This window comes from Toxotes jaculatrix, chromosome 1 (assembly GCF_017976425.1).
Source record: "Toxotes jaculatrix isolate fToxJac2 chromosome 1, fToxJac2.pri, whole genome shotgun sequence".
NCBI classification, from domain to species: domain Eukaryota; kingdom Metazoa; phylum Chordata; class Actinopteri; family Toxotidae; genus Toxotes; species Toxotes jaculatrix.
In genome coordinates, this window is record NC_054394.1 from 1,396,683 (window position 1) to 1,422,308 (window position 25,626).

The 25,626-nt window shown below is 43.0% G+C and overlaps 3 protein-coding genes across 4 annotated transcripts in view; 2 read left to right on the plus strand and 1 right to left on the minus strand.

Annotated features, from left to right (window-relative positions):
• sh3gl3a (SH3-domain GRB2-like 3a) overlaps positions 1–11,255 on the plus strand; it is a 30,468-nt gene extending 19,213 nt beyond the window's left edge. Inside the window, exons 3-11 of one of the 2 annotated variants that reach the window (XM_041035145.1) lie at positions 443–515; positions 636–779; positions 1,149–1,282; positions 3,084–3,242; positions 3,598–3,701; positions 4,666–4,790; positions 4,927–4,959; positions 6,143–6,241; positions 6,477–11,255. In XM_041035145.1, the coding sequence (XP_040891079.1) occupies positions 443–515; positions 636–779; positions 1,149–1,282; positions 3,084–3,242; positions 3,598–3,701; positions 4,666–4,790; positions 4,927–4,959; positions 6,143–6,241; positions 6,477–6,679 (1,074 nt within the window). In that variant the 3' untranslated portion in view covers positions 6,680–11,255. The remainder of the gene's footprint in view (positions 1–442; positions 516–635; positions 780–1,148; positions 1,283–3,083; positions 3,243–3,597; positions 3,702–4,665; positions 4,791–4,926; positions 4,960–6,142; positions 6,242–6,476) is intronic. The other variant, XM_041035152.1, reaches the window with a different exon arrangement.
• Positions 11,256–13,218: 1,963 nt separating this feature from the next.
• gjd6 (gap junction protein delta 6) lies at positions 13,219–14,430 on the minus strand. Its single transcript, XM_041039263.1, has one exon. It carries the CDS (start codon positions 14,428–14,430, stop codon positions 13,219–13,221), a length of 1,212 nt encoding a protein of 403 aa, XP_040895197.1.
• Positions 14,431–21,357: 6,927 nt separating this feature from the next.
• zgc:158785 (uncharacterized protein LOC791214 homolog) lies at positions 21,358–24,075 on the plus strand. Its single transcript, XM_041039797.1, has 4 exons — positions 21,358–21,542; positions 22,346–22,550; positions 23,625–23,831; positions 23,917–24,075. The coding sequence occupies exons 1-4, from the start codon at positions 21,358–21,360 to the stop codon at positions 24,073–24,075; spliced, it is 756 nt and encodes a 251-aa protein (XP_040895731.1).
• Positions 24,076–25,626: the final 1,551 nt, after the last annotated feature.

The following is a 25,626-nucleotide window of genomic DNA, read 5'->3' on the forward strand; positions in this document are numbered from 1 at the left end:
TTTTTCTTGGTCTGCAACCTCGCAGTCCATTCCTGTACTGAGGTTTTATACTGTGTGTAAATTGGGAGATAACCCTCAGTTTTAACTTGATTTTACAAGCTTTGAGGATTACAAAGTTAAAGCAAGTCACTGCACAACTGTTGCTTGTCCTATAGGTCAATAAAAAGGTCAGTTCTTAAAGGGGCTTATAATACTGACCCCAGTAATTTTTTTTTTTCTGAAATAGTTCTGTTATTGCATACAAATAGAAATAATTTATGCTTTCTAAAGAAAACTAGTATGTTTAGAAATGCTATGTTGAAAATTCCTTGCTCTGTTAAAGAAGCACTTGGGAAAATTTTGAGAAAACTTTAAATTTCATAGGGGGGCTAATAATTTTGTCCTCAACTGTATATATAACACATGAACTGCAACATCTGCTTTTTTTTCTTGCTCCTGGTAGAAAATCGAGGTGACCAACAAGTCAGTGTTTGACCTCTTGTCCAAAACGACAGAGTACCTCCAGCCGAATCCAGGTAACACAGGGGGATCGTATGTTATTTTATCACTGAATTTATAGAGGGTTTTTTTTGTTTTACAGAAGGAATCCGGTAATGAAAATCACAATGCTGTGGTATAATTCTTTTCCTCCACAGCCTCTCGAGCCAAACTGAACATGCTGAACACAATGTCTAAGATCCGAGGGCAGGTGAAGACCACCGGCTACCCTCAGACTGAAGGCCTGCTGGGAGACTGCATGCTGCGCTGCGGTCATGAACTGGGAGAGGACTCTGTCTTTGGTAACAAATTTCTCTTATTCTAGAAATTCTCAAAAAGCTGCAGAGAGGCATCTATGGACAGGTCTCCTGTTTACCGGTCTCCTGGTTGGACACGCAGGAGACAGGTAGAAAACATGGAGCCACGCTGTCATGAGAGCTTATGATGACTTTCTGTATTTACACACAAAGCAGTTTGCTGGGAACCGAAAGTATTTTAAGTCACACATGCTTGCACGTGTTGCTCAACCTCTCATTTCCAAAGCCACACAGTGAAAACACAGAAACCCAGACTCACGCAAATAACGTTAGCATTAAAAACATGAGACTTACGATGTTGCATGATATCAGATGATTAACAGAAGACGTGTGGTTTGTCTCTCTGTCCTCTAGGCTGTGCTCTGGTGGATATGGGTGATGCCATGAGGCAGATGGCAGATGTGAAGGACTCCCTGGACATAAATGTCAAACAAAACTTTATTGACCCCCTGCAGAATCTACAGGACAAGGACCTCAAAGAGATCACGGTACATTTCTGCATTATATACCCTCTAACTAACAGTATATAACGTGACACATAAAGTCGGATGCCGTTTTTGATTTTTGTTCCAAAGTTGAAAACCTTCCACCTTCCAGTGGTGATGGTGCTGACAGTGTTTGCAGCACAGGGGGAAATCTGACAACACTTTCAGCATGTGCCAAGATTTCTGCAGCACATTCACAGCACAACACTGTTTTTACTGAATGCAAACTTGTATTTCAAGTCACTGCCACACCTGTATTATATCACACCATAATCATACTGAAAGTAAAAGAATCATCAACTAAATGCACTTACATGTATTTTCAGTCTCTTCATATACAGCTTGTATGGTTTGGTCTATAAGGACCTTTTGTGCTTTTCACTGTTACTATGGATGTAACCAATCCAACTTCTCTCCCCAGTACTGATTCTGACTCCTCAAATAAAGGTCTCTGCTGATACAGAGCATTGATCTGATACCTGTGGTCTCTCTTTTTTTTTTTTTAATTTACAGTCTACTGAATTGTGTGGAGTCATTTTTTATGGGAGCTAACATGAGGCCAGGAACTGCTCTGGTATTAAAAAATTCAGTGTCTTCCCAGAATTCCACAGAATTTTTTATAATGACAGTAACAAAAAAACTCACCCATAACTGATGTGCTACAGGTTAACTACAGGTCCCATCACTGACTCAGCATGTTGGATCATCTATAATGGTTACCTGCATAATTTCATATTGTACTTCATATTCATACATATTGTACTGTACTTGAATTCATAAACTTAATGTCAGCCTCAGAATAAAATACCTTTAAGTTTATACTTAATTGATCCCTCCTGGGTTAATTACTCTCTGCATTTTACCCACACAAAGTGAACGAAACACACACAAGCATTCACATGCACTAGAGATGCTGTGGCAGCTTCCCTAGAAGGAGCCGGGGAGCTGAGGTAGATCTGCACCACGGCCGCCCCTGCTGGATTTTGTGTGATGAAAATACGTTCAATGATACAATGTTTTGTAATCAACACAATCTGTGTATAATAACACACAGAGAGCACATACGGCAGTGAATGACATCAGTTAATATGTTAATTTCAAAACAAGTGAGAATATACATCAAAGTGCAGTTCAAATCAAATCAAATCAGGCTTTACTGTCACTTTGCTGTACATACAACTGCAGTGCAGACAAAATGAGACAGCGTTTTCTGGGGTCAGGAGAGCCAAGGTAAAAAAAGAAAAAAAAATTGTAATAATAAAAACTCAAACACACTCAAACCCCTGCAAACAGCCCCCCTCCCCCTGACCCTCCACCCCTAAGACCCCACCCCCCACCCACCACAGCTCCCCACACACCTCCCCAAACACATTGCAAGACACCCATTGTGCATGATTGTCAGTAAATGTCCATAGCAGCAGACTGTCATTACAGTGCCAGTGCTGAGCATTAAAGTGGCCAGTGCTGGGGTAAAACACCCATTTAAGCTGTCTCTGGGTTAGTAATGGTGGATATGTCTGTGATTCAGCAGTTCAGTACCCTAACAGCTTGTGGTAGGAAGCTGTTGATGAGTCTGGAGGTTCTGCCTTTTATGCTTTTGCCCAAAGGCAACAGTTCAAAAAATCTGTGGAGAGGGTGTGAGGAGTCCTTAGCGATGTTCAGAGCTCTGCTCCTGCAGCGGCTCTGGAAGAGAAACTCCAGTAATCTTCCCCTACATGCTGCATGTGCATGATGTGTACAGTATAGTTGCTGTAATAGTGTGTAATAGAAGAAGATATTGACATGTTCCTGTTTGTGTTTTCAGCACCACCTGAAGAAGCTGGAGGGCCGCCGGCTAGACTTTGACTATAAGAAGAAGCGTCAGGGGAAAATCCCAGATGAGGAGATCCGGCAGGCTGTGGAGAAGTTTGAGGAGAGCAAAGAGCTGGCTGAGAGGAGCATGTTCAACTTCCTGGAGAATGATGTAAGACAGGATGGAACTTAACTAAATAAAGAATGGACCAACAGGGGAGTTTTAACCAATGAGGACACTGGCCTTTTAAATATGTCCACTTATTACTAGAGATGAGTTAGAGAATCTCAGGATCCTGCACAGCAGCAGGCAGTCATTTAAAACTGTCCAACATTATATCATAAATACACACACACACACACACACACACATAGATCATAGATAAATACAGACTCAGACAAGATTTAAAAATGTGCTGGCATTTAGTAAATGCAAAGTCAGATCGCTACTTAATACTTAATAATAAGTTATTAAGTTAACGTGTGTGTGTGTGCGTGCCCACATGCTTGCGGGGCATGTCCAACAGGTGGAGCAGGTGAGCCAGCTGTCAGCACTGATTGAGGCAGCCTTAGAGTACCACCGGGAGTCCTGTACGATCCTGGAGGAGCTCAGCGGGAAGCTGCAGAAGAGGTGAGGAAGGCGATCTGTTGTGCTTGTCAGTAATTACATCTGCAGCGTTCGTCCTCGGTCTCAGCCGCTGTCTGTCTGCTGTTCCAAAACTCATTTTAACTCAGAGTGCCTGGGACACCACACTGATGCTGAAACTTCCCACAGACCTCAGTGTGAGCAGTCTTATTTAGAAACCGAGAGCGTCTGTGTTCTTGAATTAATGTGCTGGACGATGCCACAGGTTTGTGGTTTGTGTCTCACAGGATGTGTCTCACACATGTTAGAAGTGTAGTGAAGACACACTGACAAACACACTGACAGTGCTGCTGTTTGTGTTATTTACAGGATAAATGTATCACCATGTAGGACTGACCTGAGAACAGCCATTACTGTGAATTAGACTATAAATAGTGAGATTCTGCTGCATCTGAACATCTCAGTCCTTTGATTCTCACAGCTGCTGCTGAGGTAAAGAGTTTCCATCCACAGCTGGAGATGTGACAGTGCAAGATCAGCACAGCACGGCCTTCAGAGCCAGTGATCTTCCAGCCATGGCACATTTACTCTTATGTAACAGATGACAAGAGTCACAGTGCAGCGACTGAAAATATCCCAAACTGATGTGTGAATGTAGAGCACCCCTGTTTAAAGGAGACCGAATTGTTAGCCACATCCACGGAGCTTCTACATTTACTGTTCAGTTCAAAACAGTGTCTTCTCCTGGGAACACACGTCTGCTGAGTGATGAAACATCTGTGGTTTATTTGAAATAAATGTCAAAGGGCTAAGCAGCGTCTGCAGTCTCAAGGGTGTCCTTTTTGTTTCAGCTTTTGGTAAAGACAGCTCATATTACAGAGATGTCAGAGACATCAGTAACCCACAGTAGTTTGTTTTTCACCCAGTGTGATTAGGTTCACAAGTTCTAAGGACACAGTACCGCATCTCTTTTTTTTTTTTTTTTCACTCTGCTATCTTCTCATCCCAGGATATCCACAGCCAGCAGCCGGCCCAAGAGAGAATTCAAACCAAAGTCCATCAGGAGCAGCATCGAAACTCTGGACAACAATCAGCACAACGGCCTGTCCTACAGCTCCTCAGTCAGATCCACCGGTACAGCTGCCACACATCTGTCTTCATGTTCTCTGTGTTTTTTTTCTTTTTTTTCTGTAATTTTCTCTGTCTGCACCATCTTCATTGTTTGCTTTGAGTTGTAGTCTATACTTTTTTTTTCTATTATTCCTTACAGATATCCAGATCAACCACACAGTCAATGGGAAAAGTAGGTATTCATTTATCCAGTGTTCAGGTGTAAGGTTCTCATCCTGTTGAGGGCTTTATCTTAGGAGCTTTTATATTACATTATATGTTCTCCCCTCCAACTGGCATTGATGTCTCTCGTATCCAGATCTAATGTGGCTGGATCATGTGTAAACTCAACAAAGAATGCACTAACTGTATTTCCCTTCCCTCACCAAATGTGCATCTCACTTGCTCCCCATGCACCAGTGTCCTGACAAACCATGTGAGCTCAGTGAGCTTAAGACAAAAACTGAAGCTGTAATCAATCTATAGGTACAGATCTGAGAGTGTGCACATATGTGGGCGCCCAACATATATTGTGAGAGCACAACCACTGGTTTGTGGTTCACTTCCATATCTGATCTTCGGAGTTTGTTTGTTTGTTTCTCTCACTTTGTTCTTCAAGTGGAGTCAGAAAAAGCAGCAAGTCTGTCTGTCTGTCTGTTGAGATTAGATCCAGCCCACTTGTCATCATTGATACCCCCCCCATTGTAATGATGTGAACAGTTTTAAGTATAATTTCTTATTTGTTTGAAAAAATGATAATATGGCTCAGGAATTATTGTATTATTATATTATTATTGGTTAAACTCTCAGTTTTATTCTGGGCCCTGGAACTACATTAATGGGCTGATTTGACCTCTTTACCAGACAGTCCTCTCTCAGACATTGTTGTATAATGTCCTCTGAGACACTGGAGTCACATGTCATGTCAAAGGGATGGAGAGTAGTAATTTAAAACAGGAAGCCTGTGTAACACACTGAGGGTGTGTCGTCTGCCCCTTTAAAGCTCTGTTGTCCCTCTGAGAACTGGCTCTGTTCTTTTAAGTCTGTCCTCGTCTTCCTGATTGGTTTAGGGCTTAAATCTGTTATTGTTGTGTTATCATGTAGTGTAATGTGTCAAAATGTATGTTTGAATGACTCTAAAGCAAAGTCAGTGCAGTTACAGTACAACGCCACTGAGCACATGTTGCACAGGTGAAAAACAAGCTCACATCCACTCCATGTCTGTGGCAGAGAAAACACTGCTGCCCTCTGCTGGTAAAAGTCAGACACAGCCAGTGTACATGCAGTGAGGGAGTTGTATGCTGTGGATAATAAGGGGCAACATTTCTTCATCCTAAACTGAGTGTGTACTTTGTTTTGTGTTGTCTTGTGCTCAGCGCCATCTCCATTTGTCTTTGCATCTCACCCAGCTGATCATATAACCTCTGTCCCACTGTCATGGCCTGAGAGCCCCACTACCAATGGCCATCTTCACCGTGAGTAACACTTCCTGTGCATCAGTCCTGAAAACATTTCACTGACAGAATTTTTAACCAGCAACACGTTCGATAATGAGTTGGAAGGAGAAGTGCCGCTGGTTTTAACTCCTCCTCAGATCTCCTCAGACCAGATGAAGACCACATCTCAGGGTCTTCATCAGTGTAACAGTTGCACAGTTGTCATGGTGATGAGTATTTGTATTTGGGTTCCTCTTACCTGTGTTTGGTGCAGAGTCGGAGGTGTTGGACCAGCCGTGCTGTCGCTCCCTCTATGACTTTGAGCCAGAGAATGAGGGCGAGCTGGGCTTCAAAAAGGGCGACATCATCATCCTCACCAACCAGATAGACGAGAACTGGTATGAGGGCATGATCAACGGCGAATCCGGCTTCTTCCCCATCAACTACGTAGAGGTCCTCGTCCCCCTGCCTCAGTGAAGACCGGCACCCCAGAGTCCTCCACAGACTCCTTCCTGCCTCATCCTGCTCAGCCTCTGTCCTCAGCTCGACTCGGGGCGGGGGGGGGCTGAAAACATCCGGGGGGCCTGCTCCGCCTGAAGCTGTCCCAAGCCGACTCAAGATCAGACGTCGTTGATTTGTTTCTGTTGATATTTATGAACCTGAAACCAACTGAAATCCAAGCCATTAAATGTGACAGTCCGCCTCCTTGGATCCTTTGTGTCCTTTGGGTCTGACCGAGGTGAAAATGTCAAGCAGTCGTTAAACTCTCCACACCATCCCATCAGCCCCTCGAATCAGGCTGCTTCCTGTTTATCCTTATAGAAGTGTGTCTCTTTGAGATGTCTGCCTGCCTTTGCCCTCCCTCACCATAAACTGAGGCTCCTTACCTTTGCTTGAAGTGCACCATGGGACACCATGACTGCATTGTTAGACCACTACAATCAAATGATGTGCTTTTCTTTGCGTTATAGTCACATTAGGAACATGACAGACAATTTTTTTTTTTATTTTGTCAGAGGGTTTGTGTTTACATCACGAATCCCCTCGTGATGACTTGAACTGCCGTGGAACTCTCACTTAGCTCGCCAAGAAGCGAACAGTCACATGGATCTGGCTCTAAATGATCAGCTTGATGTCACCCAGATTGGCCCCCGTCATCTAACCCTGCAGGTAGTTTAGGTTTTATTTGTTCCAGATTGTTTGTCTCTGAGGTTTCTGCCTCCTCCCAAATACAGTGGAGGAGAGTGGAGTTTCATTTCATGGTGCTCACCCCATTTAAAGACAGTTAAAAGAAATGCAAACATTCTCAAGGTGACTAAGAAAATAGGATTTCTTTTAATTTGGTTGAACCAGACCTTGAAGAGAAGACAAGACGTGGTGAGCTTAAGGCCTACCACATCTTCTCACCCACTGCTTCACAAGAAGACCCCAGTGGTCCTGTAGTCCACTGATTTTGTGTTTTGTATTTTTTTTAAAGCATTTTAATGGTGTTATCATCCAAACACAAGCCTCATTTCTACACTGTTGCCCATAAAGTTGGAATAATTTTGTTTTCAGACACCCTCCTCTTTTTATTCCTATTTATACACATCAGTAATCACATTGGGAGAGATTGATCAATAAAGTTTTGAGAAGATATACACTTTATCAAGAACAAATCACATTGCCACAATCATTTCATGAGAAGAGGTCAAATATATTTTATTCCCACTTTATGGAAAACGGTGTATAAGTGTTTATGTTGCCTTGTGAGGTCTTCCCAGAGTTCAAGGATAATTCCTCTTTATTACAGCTAGGTTCTTGTTTTCATATGTTTACCATCATGTGGCTAATGAACTCACACTCATTAAGTTAGCTGCTGAGATCAGGGACATGGGGACATTGCTTAAAAACATGCATCAAGAGAACAAGCAGACAGTTAGACGGGTTTTAAAGCTGCACTAGTCAACATTTTGGATCAACAGTTGGTCGAATGACTACTTTTAATTTACAGAGAATTATGACCAGTCACCGTCTGCAGTTCCCCGCAGCTCTGTAAAACGTTAGACTAGCTTCATTGTTTTGGTTTTACAGCCAACAACTTTACTATTTTTGGTTGAGTCTCTCAGCTCTCATCGGCTTGTCTCCAGCAGCAGCAGCAGCAGCAGCTGTTACAGTGAAAAGCTTCTGATAAAGCCACTGTAATAAAACTTGATTAATGTTGCTTTAGACAAACACCCAGGTTGGCCAAACATATTTTTGGTAGAGAAAATGAAGGCAAAAGGTAAAATTATTACCCAAACATGCATCCCAGTTTACAGACAGACGTCCTTATTTCATTTTGACCTACTGTATCTTGCCATAGGCACGCTCACACAGTTTTCCTGTGTAATCTCAGGTGTGTACATTTTCAGTTTAACTCCAAATATTCTGCTCCGTCAGCTGTTTCTTGACATGGGACTTGGTTGCAGTATCATTACCGTGTTCCCAGATCTCAGCAGTTATTTTGGTGACTACAGCGTAACAAGCCAAGTTTAACACTGACGTTGTTCTAAAGCAGAATTATCCTTTATGCTGTGAACTTTTGATCAGTGTTTTAGCTTTAGCTTTCCACACAAAGCATTTCTATTACGTGTTTTGAATATTTTGGGAACATTAGAAGCCACGGCCCTCGGACAGTGATCACACCTGACTCACAGAGCCTCACATTCCACTGGGATCGTGGCAGACAGTATGTGATGTATATTAGTGCTCTGTTAGACTGGGCCTGGATTTGTGTTGTGATTGACTCTGCCTGTTTGCCTGCTGTGCTCTTACGTGTCGCCCAGAACACACGTTTAGGTCTGTGAGGACCTGAAGTCAGCTCCGTCTCTCTGAATGTCTCTCTCTCTCTCTCTCTCTCTCTCTCTCCCTCTCTCTCTCTCTCTCTCTGTTTACACACAGATGTATTGTGACTTAATGTGAGGACATCATAGGGATGAATGCCTTGTCACACTGAAACCATATGAAAGTGCTTTTTGAAATGTCGTCTGTATTGCACTGAAGCTTTAGAATCTACCTACCACATGTTTATGGACATGCACCTTTTTTTCATTGTTGTTGTTGTTGTTAATTTTTTTCTTTTCCACATACTCAGCGTTTGCACTTTGTGTTACTCACAGCGGGGTTAGAATCACTACCATATCAGATATAGACGTGAAGTCAGAATGGTAGATACTTAGATTTATCTAATCACAGATGTTCTTCGTACGCTGTAAAGAATCCACTATCTCCATTATTATGACGTAGATTGAAAAAAAATGGATGTATCACATCTTGAGTCAGACGTAGAGTCTGTTACCTTGTGAAACTCATTCCAGCTGTCTTATTAGCTAGTGATAAGCCGTAGATAAGTGAAGGTCAGCAGTTTCTGTGTGGCCGTGCTGATAAACCTGTTTATTTAGGAAGTCCCATCATGGTGTGAGTAGGTTAAACAGCCTGATAACCAGCAGTCATCTCTCCTGACTATAGATGTATGACAGGAGGGTGCAAGAGGTGAATTACCGTAAATTCTCAAAGAGAGGGAAGAGGCTTTTATTTACCGTAACTGCAGAGCAAACCAGCTTTTTATTTAAAGCTTTGTTTCATAGGTGTGTTTGGTCAGATTTTAGTAAGAAGCCTCCTTTTTGTCTGATCTGCCCCAGTTTGCTGATTCCAGATTCAAAGCTTGCTCTATGTTCACCTGTGGACTTCCACAGCACAGCACCAAAGTGGAGTCAGCACTCACCACTCTGCTGTTTTCCTTCACTGATTTATTCCGTTTGATTCTGCTCTGCAGTTCTCTGTGCAGTGGTTTCACATTGAAATCAGTGTGCAGTTTAAATCACTTCATTCTTCCATTGACCCCATTCAGTTTGGGGTCAATTCATCAATTTTCGAAATTTACTACAGCTCTCATTCACTCCTCTGATGGACTACCTCTCAGTAGCAGCAGCAGCCAAGGCTCATGGGTATTGTAGTATTTTGAATTGAGTTTCAGCAGAGTGCTTGAGTGTGAGATCACTCATGGATTTATCTCTGTGGAAAGGTTTCACTGCTTTTATTAGTGACCAACCTTCATCTATTCATCTATTATTTGAACACCACCTTTTATTTGAGAATTTACGGTACTCACAGGTATTCTCATAACAACTCCACAAAGTTGTTTTTTTTTTCCCTCCAGACCTGTGTGCATTTCCTTAGTTTTTTTGTTACCCACAAAGATTTACTGATTTACTTTATTATGTGAAAACCCCCGACCTAAACTCAGGGTTGGGTGTTCGTCCCAGTATGTGCTCGACGGACTACGTTCTTATTCTACATGGTATAGATTTCATCTTTTATCGTATGTGGACCAACTCGACTTTATATTCAACAGAGCGAAAATAAATAAAATGTATTGGATACTTACTGTTAGCTTGCGATTGCTTAGATGTTCAACATGTTGCATGATGCAATGATTTTTTTTTTTTTTTTCTTTCTTAAGATTGTTATCATGGAGTTTTGGATACTGGGGAGCTCTTAGCACACGGTGCCATCTGCAACACAACATGTCCCAGAGAGGGCGCTCGTCAGGTGGTTTGATCCTGCATTCAGTCTCCACAATACTTTTTTTTTTTAAATCTTCTTCTTTAGAGGACTGCAACATGGTTTAAGAAGTCGTCCTATAAATGCAGTTCTTATGAAACAAGTGGAACCATCCACACTAACTCCTTTTCCAAAGTGTTTGACTTTGTTCCAAGATTTAAGACTGAATGCAAGAAGAGCCGATTTTAAACTGTTTATGTTTTTCTTTGCAGTTGCCTCCACTGTATGAATGACTCGTCGATACACTAAAACAAGATCTGTCAACACTTTACCTCTGTTTTGCCTTTGCAGTCTACAAACGTCTCTCCTCAGTATTCATTTTACAACCAACTTCTAGGCAAAGGAAAATGGCTGCGCAGTTCTGTTTTATTTTTTCAGTAGCATAATTTATGCAAAAGGTGTTTTATAGATGTTGTAAATGAATATATGAATAAATATATTGCGTAAATAAATGACAAGCAAATATTCAGCCACCGGTCACGTGTTCTTTGTTTGTGTGCATCTTGATCTGCAAATTCCACCATATGGCCAAAATTATGTGGACACATTTGTCTACCTATATGTGCATGTGAAGAGAAAATCCCACATTACAGCAATACTACAGCACACAGCGGTAGTAATAGGGTGCTTCTGACTTTTGTGTCAACAGTTGTTTGTCCCTTCCTGTTTGAACAAAACAGTGTCCTCATGCACAAAAGCAGCTCCATAAAGAAATGGTTTCAGTTTGATGTCTAAGAACTTGACTGGTCTGCACCAATCCCTGAGATCAACCCCATCATCATACAGCTTAACCTGGCCTTACCACCCAGCATCAGTCCTGGCCCTCACCAATGGTGAGTGATAGGTCCACCAACATCTGGTGGAAAGACTGAAACCGGAAGCACGGCAGCTGATGCAGCAGCAGATTCATGTCCATCATTAACCAATAAAATTAATGCTCATGTTACATGGTGTCCACATACTTTTGGCTATATAATTTACCTCAGATTAGTGGTCGTCAGATTAATCTAATGATCTTGAGACTGTTGCTTGTGTACAAAAACAAAAAGAACAAAGCTCTCCCATACAGAACCATGTTTATTTCCTCAGATGTTTGCCCCTTTCTTTCTGTGGATTAATAACTTTATATCTGAAAACTGTTCAATTGAAAGAGTCTGAAAATGAGTCAACCGCCCACAACTCATGCAACCTGTGATGATGGGAAACAAGTTAATAATAATAATAATTTTTTTTGAGAGATCACAAAAAGAAAGAACTGTGGGGATTACTGCCTTGAATGAAAACCCCCTCATCAGTGAATATTTAAACACGTAAAATCACACATTTGAATGTCTTCAGGCACAAACCACTCTACCTTCATGAGGGTTCTACTATTCAGTTTTTGTTGAAATTGTATTAGAGAGATTGGTGGTCATTTTAGATGCTGTAGTTTGTGTTTTTGCTGTATTCCAGTATATTGAGAGGTTTTTTAAATATTTAGTCCACCCTCTTTTTGTAGATTTTTTTTCCTTATCCTGATAGTGTCAGCAGAGATACAGACAGGAAATACAGGATGGAGATATAATATTCCACAAACATCCCCCACCAGAATGAAACCAGTTATATGGAATTCATTTTAACCAGCAGGCCACTGGACAACCCGGTCCACACTCACTCACTTATATACTGTAAAAAGTGTGGACAGAATATTAGAAACATGCCAGTGTAAAGCCATATAATCCAACAACGACACAAACTCCAGCCTCCACAGTGACCATAAAGCTGAATCAACACACTTCTGTTTAAGAGTCTGAGCACAAACTGGACATCATAAACATGAAGGACTGACTCTGGATAGGGCTGTATTAGCTGTAACTATAGGCAGAACTAAAACACGTGTTAACTGAGTGTATTTTCTCCCTTACCTCTTGTTGTGTGTCACCATGCAGAGGGTTTTTGGTTTATGTATTTGGGTTTTGAGACATCTGTCTTAGAGATTTCTGCCTCCATGCCAGTAAACTGGAGGTGGAATTTACTTTGTGGTGCAAAAAATCATTCCATCAGTACCATAGTATCGTATTTCCCCTAAGAAAATGTCCAGGTTCTGGATAATACACATTCTTCTGTGAGCAGTTTTCATTAGAAAATCTCTGTGCTGAAGAAATAGCCTCTATAAAACTGTTGAAAACACAGTCCTGTTAATCAGATAATAAAGGCATGTTTCTGTTGAATTGTCATTTGTCTGTGTAGTGAACATCACAAATCCCATTTACCTCAGCTGTACATATCTGATCTGATAGGCTACATTCAGATAGAGGTATGTTTTGTTGAAATTTGGGTGAACCATCTGTTTAAACAATTGATTTCTTTTTTTAAGGACTCTTTAAAATCCAAAGTGGGATCCATGGGTCCAGACAAATACTGGCAGAAACCCACTTCCCCCAGGTCATAGACTATATCCAGACCTGAGCACTCCTCTGCTTGGACCCTCTGATGTCCCTCTTACTCTTCAGAGGCTGCCTTTCTCCTTTATGGGACCCCTGTCTCTTTGGTTGCTCCAGTCTAGTCTCTCTGACCTCCTCAGGCTCCCTCATGCTGCCACAGTTTGCAGCACAAGTCCAGTCTGGCTGGTGACCCACCACCAGGTCCAAAGTGGGCAGGGAGGTGGTGCTAGTCACGTCCCTGAAGCCTAAAGAGGATGTGAGAGAGGGGCTGTCTGGGTCTGAAGGGAAGGTGTCATACCCCCCCCTCATTCCTGGGCAACCTCCCCACGATGCCCTCTCCCTCAGCTTCACCACCTGCCTGATCTTCTTCCAGCCCAGGTGGTTAAGCTCCAGCAGGTTGAGAAGGATACAGAAAACCCCAACGCAAAACATGAAGCACAGGAAGATAGTTTTCTCTGTGGGCCTGGAGACGTAGCAGTCCACTGGCTGGCTACAGGGGGCTGAGGTGCAAAGGAAATGGACAGGCACCTGGAAGCCAAACAGCTTCCATTGGGCCAGGACAAAGCCCACCTCCAGGACAGCACGTAAACACACGTGGAAGACGTAACATTTGGACAGAACCCCTCCAGAGACCACGTGACCCTCTGCAGTCCCCTCCCTGAAGGGGCAAGCTTGATCCTGGTTTAAGGACGCTATGTTCTTGGGGTCTCCTCTCTGGAGACTCTGGGTGTTGATGCCCTCAAGCACATCTGCCAGGCTGTGACCTAAATGCTTATGGGAGCGGATGGAGCAGCTGTCTGAGTCGCAGCTTCGATCGAATGCCTCCCGTCCACTGTCACACCCCACGTCTGGGCCTCCCTGCCCTGGGATATCCCCCAGTCCTTGCCCTTTCCTCTGGGTGGTGTTGTGGGGCAGCTTGGACAAATTGTGCCACGTGTAGATGATGAAGCAGAGGGATGGCGTGGAGACGCTGATGATATGGAACACCCAGAAGCGAGGTTGCGAGATGGGCGCGAATGCGTCGTAGCAGACCGTGGAGCATCCAGGCTGCATGGTGTTGCACACAAACATCTCTTGCTCATCAGTGTACACGTCCTCGGTTGCAACGGCCACAATGAGCAACCGGAAGATGACCATGACGGTGAGCCACAGGCGACCAATCATGGTGGAGTGCTGGTGGACAGCATCCAGGAGACGTTTTAGCAGGGTCCACTCCGTCATGGTGGCCTGTGGCTGCTGGCTGCCTCGAGGAGGGACAAGCTGTCTGGAGTAGAGCAGTCTGCTCTGGATCGATCCACTGCTCCTCCTAAACTGCTGGACTCGCTGACACCTTAAACCAACCTGCAGAAGACCTGAACACTATCCTCCTAATCTACATTTCTTACTGAGTTTTTCTTAGTTCTAGCAAATTATAATTCTCATTTCTGAATCAGAAGGGTTTTCAAAATTCAGAGCACCGACCCTTCCCAGCTGAAGGCGGCAGGAGACCTCCTCTCTGCCTGAGTGTTTGCCAGCCCTGCTTGGCTGCCTTGAGAGCAGTGGAGCCATTGCAAGTGAGAGCCATCCCATCTTTCATAGATAAGGATGTCCACTTGACACGAGTCACTTGGCGCGCTCACTTCTCTCTTGTCTTTGGGATCCATTTTAAAGTCGAGAGACATCACCCTTCCTCTACTAGAGGACCTGCTGATAGTGCCTGCTGATAGAGCATTCTTCAATGATTAGTCCTCTGAAAGCTAATGGGCTCTTCCTTTAATGGAGAGGCATATTTTAGATGATGACCAATAAAGAAGAGCATGCTCACTCTCAGATTCTGGACAACACTTGGACACTTGACACAAAAAAGATATCAGGACACAGGCTGAACACAATGATTCAGAAATAAGGTTTCGAGGGCTGAAAATAAGGCAGTTCTGTCTGGTGTCTGGTGAGGTTTTCTGTCCCGGGGCTTGTTTTGACTGCTCCTCTGCAGCCACTTGCCAATCCTCTTATCTGTGTTTTAAAAAAAGACCCTTGAAAGGTCTACTAGCATCAAATCATCCCGTCCCCCAGATAAAAGACTCAGTGACCCCTTTCCTTACTTCAAACAGTCCTGGCAAGCCCCATCTGAGTCTCTTTCTCTCTCAGAGCTCAGCCCTCTTTCTATTTATGAAAGGAACAGAAACATTTGGTGTAGCACTGGATAAAAATGTGAGTGTCTCTGTTTCCCATGGTGGAATCACCTTGTGTCTTAAACAGACATTCTGACAGTCAAACACTGATTGGTCAGGTGTTTGCAGGTCTGGGGTTTTAAACTTCTCTCTCTCTCTCCTTTTTGGTTTTTCAAACACTGACCTCCTGAACAGACTGTCTGAAAGCGTGTGCTGTTATGACTCACTCCAACACAAAGATGTTCAAAACCAAGGGCTGTGGTTCCATTTTAGGACTGGGCATATTTTAACAGATGACTAATATGCAAATTTGTTAATACATAAAGAAAAAATGTACATTTTTCTTTATATATTAACTGAAAAAAAACACCTTCAATTAAATATAAGCAGTAGATAATGTGTCTGTCTTGGTCAAGTTGTTGCTACCAGGATATTGTAAATGAAATGATGCATGGTGTTCACAAACAAAGCCATCACTGAGCCATGTTTTAGCAAATGATCCATGTGAAGAAAGGCCAGTGGTGTAGGGAGATGTTAGCAAACCACTGTAGAGAACATTTGCATTTGTGAAGCTGTTGACACTTTGGCTCTGATGTTCTCCGTCTTTCACCCCTGCTTAATTTTCACCTACAGTAATGAAGCTTGCATGTATCTCTTTCACTTTATATCAAAGCAGCCCATCTTTAACAGGAAACATGGATAGTCTGGATGGTACTGTAGGTCATGTTCCTCAAATTCAGACCAAAGCCTTTGAGTCGCTGGACAGAGGTGAGGGATGCTGTGATAGAAGGCTTCTCTCCTCTCAGTGTGGACATCTAAAACAGTTACAAAGACCTTTGACTTTAGATGTGGTCAGACAAGAAGTCGTACAAACTGCTTTATTTGAGGCATACTGAACCATTTACATCTTACTTTTAGTCCTGTAATAAATGATACTTGTATCTCCCAGGATCAGGTGTTGCGGTGTCATGATGATGAGGGTGCACAGGTAAAGCATAAAGCACGTGTGTGAGTTTATGTCCAGACAGCCTCCTACAGTGCTTTTGTCTGCTATCGATCCAGACCGAGGCACACGCTGGATTAACATCTTTTAAAGGCTGTTATGGGACCCGATGAAGCGAAGAATCGATAGACTGGAGAGTGGCCCCTCGCTCCTGCCCTGAGCAGGATTAGAGGGGGCCCTGGGTCCCATCTCACAAAGCAACCAGAGGAGGGGGGGGGGGGCTGAAGGTTCTGCTGATTGTAAACAGACCTTGACTAAAGCCCAGACACAACATCAGCCAACCCAGACTTGCAGCCAGAGGCAGTGTACTACAGACCCCTGTACCCAGCACCAGCCTCAGAGAGGGCAGGAAGTGGCTTTTCTCCAGCATGGCGTGACGGGGCCCTGTGTATATATGTTTTTATCCAGCATGTCTGGGGCTCTGTGCGCCGCTGTCCTGCCACTGTCAAAGGAATTATCCACCCTCTCAGTCTGTTCATGAAGGAATTCCCAATGATGTGCATTCCCCCTGGGCTTTGTCAGGAGCAGCCTGGGAATGAATAACAGACAGGATTAGAAGGAGAAGAGAGAGAGAAAGAGAGGGAGCTGCTCTGCCACTCTCCCTGAAGCTTAAGAGTTATTTTTCAGCAGGACTTTTAGCTGAGCTCTGGTGTAGAAAGAGACTATAAATATGAATGGGAGAGACTCCTGGAACGCAGGCTGGGCTCCTCTTCTGCCCCACTTTCCACACACACATTTTACTCTCTTTAAAAATATGCTGGTGAGTGTACTTAACCCAAAAACAGCTCATTTCCTAATCTAAAAGCTGTTGCAGTAGGATATGTGTTCTCCACAATTACTCTGCATCAATAGTTTTATTTTTCAGCATGGAAGAGCCTGCAGTAGATGTAGAGGTCGTCTTGTTGTGGGATTCAGTGTGATATTGTGTGAAAGGTCAATCCCCTGCTCCTGTGTGTCCTCTGGAGTCTGTAACTGTAGATATTAACATGATTTCTATCCTAAACCAACACGTGGTTTGAAACTAGAGAGTCAGAGGTGACAATTTATCTTTTTACTTTTCTCACACTCAGTATATTCGACACACCTACAGCTGCTTTTACACACAGGTAGGAACAATGGAAATTAATGGCATATGAGTGGCTGTTTAAACTGTATTATATGTTACTGTATTATTTTATTTTGTATAACAACAACAGCAACAACAACCATTCTACTCTTAATAACAATCATAATAATTCAATTTAATTTTATTTATATAGCTCCTTCCACAATCAAAATTGTCTCAAAGCGCTTTACAGAGACCCAGAGCCTGACCCCAGAGCAAGCACTTAAGGCAACAGTGGCAAGGAAAACTCCCTTTTAACAGGAAGAAACCTTGAGCAGAACCTGGCTCAGATGGGGGACCCTCCTGCCGATGGCCGGGCTGGGTGAAAGGAGGAAAAGGAGGAAGATAGGACAGCTAGGAATGGAGGAGAGGGGGAGAAGGACATGCAGCATATAAAACATGATACAAACAGGGTTGGCAGTGAATAATGTTAGAGAGCCAGCATTCAGATTACAGAACAGTTAGTGGATACTGTGCACTCAGCAGATTACAGTTATGATAGGAAACAGAGCACAGAAGCAAAAAGCTGTCATGATTGGTAATTATTTACATTACAGCTGGCATAGAATATTAATCCAAAATGTATTTTAATAATAATCACGAGTTACGTGATTATTAAAAAGAATTGATCACAAAGTGTTTTTCAACAAGGAAGGAAAGAGAAACAGGAACTAAGTCATGATTTAGTAAAAACAAAGGTAACAACAAAGGCTTATTTTTTTCTGAGCTCCTTATCACTCATCTTCCATCTTCAGTTTCCTGGTAAGTATTTTGTAACTACAGACAGTATTCCAAGGTAATTATTTTAGTTAGTTTAGTTTATTGTGTTGAGTTTGTAAGCGGTTGTTGATTTTCCTTGGAAGAACAGATCAAATTAAACCAGGTAAAACTTTTATTTACTTTTTACATACACACTTTTTACATTTATCGTGATTGTTTTCTTGCCTGTAAAGACATTTTTACAGCTTACCTGTTGTGCAATGATCAAAAGACATGTTACATTAGCTCAGTGATTAATTATTAACTCAGTTACTTCTGATTTTCATGGTAAAATCAGAAGTAACTGAGGTGATAACAACAACAACAACAACAGGTCTCATGTCCCTCTTCGTGTATGGCAGCAGCCCCAGCCTACATTACCATAGGAGCTGGGAGGCCAGAGAAAGGCAGGCTCTGCTGCCTGCCTGGTTGCCCCCTAACAGGATTAAGGGGGGATGTGGCGAGGTGCTGCTCCTGCTCGGTGTAACTCACTCTGATGTGATTTTCATTTGTCTGGCCTGGCCCTTACTTTCCCTTCTGTCTAATCCCTCACTATTCTCACTGCCGTCCATCAGCCACGCTAATCTGCTGGCAGGCTTTAGGAGGAGAAGCTTCACACACACACACAGACTCACTGATCAACACTGAGGGAAAGGGACATGGTCTTCACTGTACGGGAGCCCACACCATCACACAGGGTCTGTGGATATCGAGCAGGTGGTAAGACTACTGTTAGAAACTGACTTGTTACTTTAAGCAAAGGTGCTGCTTGAAGCCCATTGGCTTAGCTGTGATTAGCTGTACTGTGTGTGTGTGTGCGAGTGGCTCTGCTCTGCAGCAGTGCAGTGTCGTGTTTCATGTGTCTCTGCTCGTGCTTGTGTGTCTGTGATGAACAGCAGCTTGATAATATTTCAGGTGAGGTGAGGTGTTTGTTCACCTGAGCCAACGCTGGGCAACAGCTCTTTTTGTTTTAACAGTGTAGAAACTGTGTCACATTTGAATCAGTTAAGAACAAGCTCCAATGCAAATGAAATGATGTTGGCACAGGTAAATACATTTACAGTTCAAATCTGCAATGTAAAAACTCTCCATTTAATCCGGTTTAATTCATTTCTGTCTAAATGTTCTAGAAATTCTTATTTTCTTTAAGTGTCAAGTGAAAATGTCATTTTCTCAAGTATTTTCAAGAAGGAAATTTGTATCTTGAAACAAACAAACAAGGATGATGCCAGTTGCAGCACTAGAATTAAGTATTAAAATTAATCAATAATTAGTATTAAAAAGAATGTTTCACATCTTTTATTAAAAAAAAACTTTAACTCTATATTATTTGATCTTTGGAGGCAGCACAACACTAACATTTAATCCCACTATAAAGTTATTGCAGATTTTTGGTCTCTGCTGAACACTGTGTGTATGTCTGGCTGTTTACTCATGCAGTCTGTCTGTCTGTCTGTCTGTCTGTCTGTCTGTGTCTGTCTGTCTGTCTGTCTCTGTCTGTCTGTCTGTCTGTCTCTGTCTGTCTGTCTCTGTCTGTCTGTCTGTCTGTCTGTCTGTGTCTGTCTGTGTCTGTCTGTGTCTGTCTGTCTGTCTCTGTCTGTCTGTGTCTGTCTGTCTGTCTGTCTGCTGAGCAGGTAGTGAACAGGTTTATCCAACCAAATCACCTTCACATACAACAGCAAATACGTTTAGTAGGAAACACAGTTGTGACAGGATCAGTTTGCATGAACATAATCAAGATGTGTTGTTTTTTACATATTTGAAAAGTCACACTGACACTTAATCAATCAGTAAAACATCCAGAGAATATATTTGTTTACCACTAGTATATCTGATCTTGCAGTTCAGTATCCACCTGTAGTGACTCCAGCTTTATTAAACTGTCTGATGGTTCTGTTCAGACTCTCTCAGCTCTTGGTTAAGGTTAGACCAAGATCCTGATCTGGTTTAATACAGAACCCTGTGAGTTCAGAAACATATTTCTCGGACTTAACGCTGGTCACTTTGTACACCTGAGGGTGACTCTGCTACCGTAAATAAATGTAGCGTTTCCTCTATTCAAAGAATATGATTCTAAACCTGATTCTGATTGTGATATATCACCTCTGACATGCTACTGTCTCATTTCTGTTTGTGTACAGACCAAACAAACAGGATACAGAGTATTAGCTCATGAGCCTCAGTGGTGTTGGTAGGTGTATTTTTTCACCTGGTACAGATCCAGACTACCTGTTTCCCTCTGCATCCAGTCATCACACCATGCCAGGCTAATCGTGTCCTGGCCCCAGCTCCAGCTGACATCAATCTCCTCATCTCGCTCACTGAAACACAACAAAGAAGTGTGTTTCCCAAAATTTTAAAACATTTATTTGAATGGCAATGTTGGTTTTCAGATCCTGTTTTTAAGGCGGAAAAAAAGGAAGAAAAGAAAAAATTTATATTGCCATCAGGAGCAAAACTCAGGGATCATAATGATAACCAGTTCAAAGGAGCTCATAGCTCCACTGCACTCTCTCTGTGAGAGGAAGGACAGCAGTCAATAACAAACAAGGACAAGGACGAAGCAGGTCAAAGTTTCCTCTTTGAAGGAGGCCAGCAGGAAGAAGGAGGTGTGGGTAGAATACTCCTCACTGCTGTTTTCTGCTGTGTGAATGCTGCACAGTTTGTAAAGAGGAAAACAAAACTAAAAGATGGCTCATCAGATTTACCAAAAAATAATTACAACACCATGCAGGATAGAGTGTCCACACACAGACAGCTGTGTGACTGTGGAGTGATTGTTGGTTTGAGTGTTTCTGAAGCTGCTGATCTCCTGAGATTTTGTCTTACTTAATTTAGAGTTTAACTCTGAATGTCACAGTCTGTCCAACAAGATGTTGGAAACCTTGATCGATACAGTAGATGAATAATAGTATTTTTGTGTATCTCAGTGAAATTAAAATACTGGAGGAAAACAGGTCTAAATTTTCAAACCTCATTTATGGAAATAATCCTATAATGTGGAAAATATTATTGACTTGATAGTTGTTGTCTTGTGTTTGCTCTTGTGTCTGCTGTATCCTGACATACTTGTACCTGTCTGTCTCTCTCTCTGTGCATGCTAACAGATCTGATGCTCCTCACATGAGTGAATGGCCCCTCATATACCAGACATGACAGCAGAGGAACCCCTTGGCCTGTGGGTGTTGAGCCCCGTGGGGGAGGTCAAGTCAATGCCTGAACATACGCTGGAGGAGGAACTCAACAGCTGCAACCAAGAAGCCACGTACTATCACACAGACGTGCCCACTGAGGAATGTGCAGCAGTCACTGACAGGTCGGTGACTCACTTACTGCTGTGGAGCTGTCTGATGTTTGACCATTTGCTGCAAAATATACCTGAGGAAGTATTCGGCCTTCATGGCTCTCTAGGCTTGAGACGAACAGGGTCCTCTGACATGTTTGATCACATCAAAAGGAGAAATTAGAAGACTTTTCCCACACTCTGAGGTGGGGTGGACATAGGTAACGATTATTTAGTTTCTGAAAGTTTAAGGGAAATCACTCCTCACTTTACGACTTTAAGACTTTCAGACTGTGTTGGAGCTGGTACATGTAATATTTATATAGAGTGGAATAGAATTTCAACATTAGCCAGTGTATAGAAATGTAAAGCCTGATGGCTGTACTGTCCAGAAGGTAAAAGCTAAATACAGATATTGGTAGATCATGATGGCAGCAGGATTTTGGTATTCACGTCAATGAGGAGGACTGGAATTTGACATGTTGCTGCAAAGAAAATGCACGAGTGTGAGTGTGTGTGTTGGTCCCACTGGCCTCACATCCTTAGTATTGTGTTTTTATTTGTTGCATTGTATAGTATTGCCACATCTATAAATTGTTTGTGTCAGGGATGTATCATGTGATTGTGTTGGAATAAAGACATAATGAGAAAGGAGGTGGCTCTGAAGGCAGAGTGCAGGGTCCACACGGTGTTCACGAGAAGATAGAACTGAATCCAGTAACAGAAAGTAAATATCCTTACACTGATGGTCCCCTGATCAAGCTACAAAATTAGAGGCCTTTATTTGCTGTGTAGACCACTGTCCTCTGACATGACTGTTGTGTCTTGTGTTCCAGTGTGAGCACCGAGGAGCCGTTCTGCAGGATCTGCCATGAAGACAGGGCCTCGGGGGAGCTGCTGTCCCCCTGCGAGTGCTCTGGTAGCCTGGCCATGGTGCACCGGGCCTGCCTGGAGCACTGGCTCGCCACCTCCAACAGCAGCCACTGTGAACTCTGCCACCACCAGTTTGCTCTGGAGCGCCTGCCGAAACCTCTTTCTGAGGTGGGTCTCTGCAGTACACAGCACCGTCGGTTTGTGACATCACAGCTTATCAACACACTGATTGTCAGCACTCAGTTCTTAAAGGGTTTTACAGTATTGACCCAGGCTTTGAGATGTCAGTCTATCTTCATATCAGTGTATCAGCTCTTAGAGATTTCTACCTCTAACTTTGTATGATGGGCAGTGATCAATATCTCAAAACCTGGACTAAATAAAACCAAAATGATCAGTAAGGTTTGATACTAGCAGGTCTATGTGAGAAAAAAAAATGTGAACATTGAACTTTTTTGAATATGAAGTCCTGATGAAACAGCCTTCACATTTACAGTCAACCAGTGATACAAACCCACACACCAGCTGTATGGGTTGTCACACCCAGCCTGCTCTGTCTCATTCTCTGAATGAGACAGCAGATGTCACCGTCAGTGGGAGGAGCTTCTTGGCAAGTTGCTGTCTTCATGTTGGCGGACCTTCTGCCGTTAGCTGGACCGCTTGTAGCCCTAAAGCCACTTAGCCTGAGAGCCAGATTAGATGGTGTTTCCTTCCCTTGCTGCTCTGCAGAGGACACTTGTCTTCCTGCTTTTCCTGTTGCATGTGTGGCCACAGCTAGTAATCTGCTGATTAAGCGCCATGTGCCCTGCCAGGTTAAGCTACACAGTAAACAGCACCCTGCTGTCAGGCACTGACGGACACATGCGCACACATGCACAGTAACACAGGCACAATACTTCAGACTGGTGCTGTAGAGGAGCTGACTGTGCCTGCTCTGAACACTTTGGGGGAGTGTTACATGTTACTGAGTCTTAGCTATCAATGTCATGGAGGGACCTCTGAGTGTGGACAGAGAATGAGGATGTTGAACTTTGAAGTCCTCCTACAGTGTTCACAGGATCCAAGTATTTAGCACCACCTTCTGGCCAAATACCACGTTTTCTACCCCAGGTGTTCTATCTGTACATGTCCATTTATCTGTCAGAGAACCACACCCACACCCACACCACACCCACCATCCTGGGTCCATTCCTCTCTCATGATGTACTGCTAACCAGCCTTTACTCTTCTTCTTCCCCCCAGTGGTTGTGTTCTCCATCCATGCAGCAGCAGAGGAGGACGCTGTGCGGTGATGCAGTGTGTTTCCTGTTCATCACACCCCTGGCCAGCCTGTCAGGTTGGCTGTGTGTTCAGGGAGCCATGGACCTCTACTACACCAACGGCATGGAGGCCCTGGGGCTCCTGATCCTCACACTGGCTCTATTTACCATATACATGTTCTGGACTGTGGTACGTTATTACCACGACCTAAAGAAGGTGCTAAGTGTGGATGTTTGGTGTTGAACTTCACTGACATATGCTGGTTGTTTCTCAGGTATCCGTGTGCTACCACATGCATCTGTTCAAGACCTGGAAGAAGACCAACCAGAGAGTGCGACTGCAGATTCCCCCGTCTGGCCACATCACACATAACCAACAGACCCTGTCCATAGACACCCTCACCAAAGCCACTAATAAAGAGACTATGGTGTAGACTACATTCTACAACACTGAAGGTACTTTAGATACAAGGGAGTGATGAAGCCGAAGACACGTCTCAATCCTGACACACCAGCAGAGTTGATGTCAAGGAGGAAAGACACCTGCGAGAAGAGGAGGACTGTTACACCAGCCTCTGCAACCTTCTCCTACCCAACATAATGTGGAAACCTAGAGCCAGGAACAACTGTGTCACTGTGGCAGCTGAGGACATGTTCAATCATTGTTCAGCCCACACTGACAATCAGTATCATTTCCTGAAGAACAATGACACGTTCTGGACTAATGATGATCCAGTTATTCCTCCTCCACATGGGATTAACTCAAGATTACCAACTGTTGTTTTGTCCTAATACAGTCACCAAACACTTTATTAGCAACACCATACTGACGTTAGCTTTGTGACATGGAGCATTATCCTGCTGGAAATATCCATTAGAAGATGGTGAACTGTGGCCATAAAGGGATGAACATGGTCAGCAACAATACTCAGACACACCGTGACATTCAGACCATGACTGATTGGTATAGAAACTGGGCAGAAATCCAGATCCATCAGACCAGGCTACGTTTTTCCAGTCTTCATCTGTCCAGTTTTGCTGGGTCTGTGCTGTTTTCGTCCTCAGAGCCGCTGCTTCACTGGATGTTGTTCATCGCACTGCTGCCACATGACTGGCTGATTGGATAATTGCATGAATAAGCAGGAGTACAGGTGTTCCTAATAAAGTGCTTGATGAGTTCATCTACATCAATGCAGAGTGTTTCTGACTTTAAGTAATGAGATGAGCTCAAGTCAGCAATGTAATAATTCAGGCACATCATCCATCTAACCACTCATCAGCTGTTCAGCTTTACTCATTCTTTCACACAGAATTTAGTCCAGTTAAGATGAATGGTTTGATGAGTATAAAAATGTTTTGTTTGTGTTGCTCAAAAACTGAAAAATTACACACACACAAAAAAAATCACATATTAATGCAGTATTTACAGAAACAGTCATTGTTACTGTGGAGGATCCAAACTTGACTAACACGTCCTTACAACTACCTTCTGAGGAAACTGTCCCTGATAACTGTTGGACATATTTACATATTAATAATTAACAATATTGCAACAAACACATTTTTGGCAAATATGGGCAAAAATGTGAAGGTGTGCTTTCATACATGAATATATTTAATAAGGTGTGCTGAGATGACAATATTTGAGGATTCCTACATCCTGGTCTTTAATTACTGCTTCCCACCTGAGATGGTATTTGACTTTTTGGTGAATGAATTTGTCTCTTGATCCACATACAATATAGAGGGAGGTGACATAGGTAACAGGGCCCCTATGGAGTCATGTTCTGGTGAGGGCCAAGGGGACATGACTGCCTTTCTACAGGACAGCTGCACTGTTAGCCATGCTAACAGCTCTGTGAAGCTGTACTTAAGTACAGAGAACTTTGAGCTAAATGCTAATGTAAGCTTCTTAACATGCTGATGTTTAGCAGGGACAGTATTTCCCACTATCACTTATCTTAGTTCAGCATGTTAGCAAGATG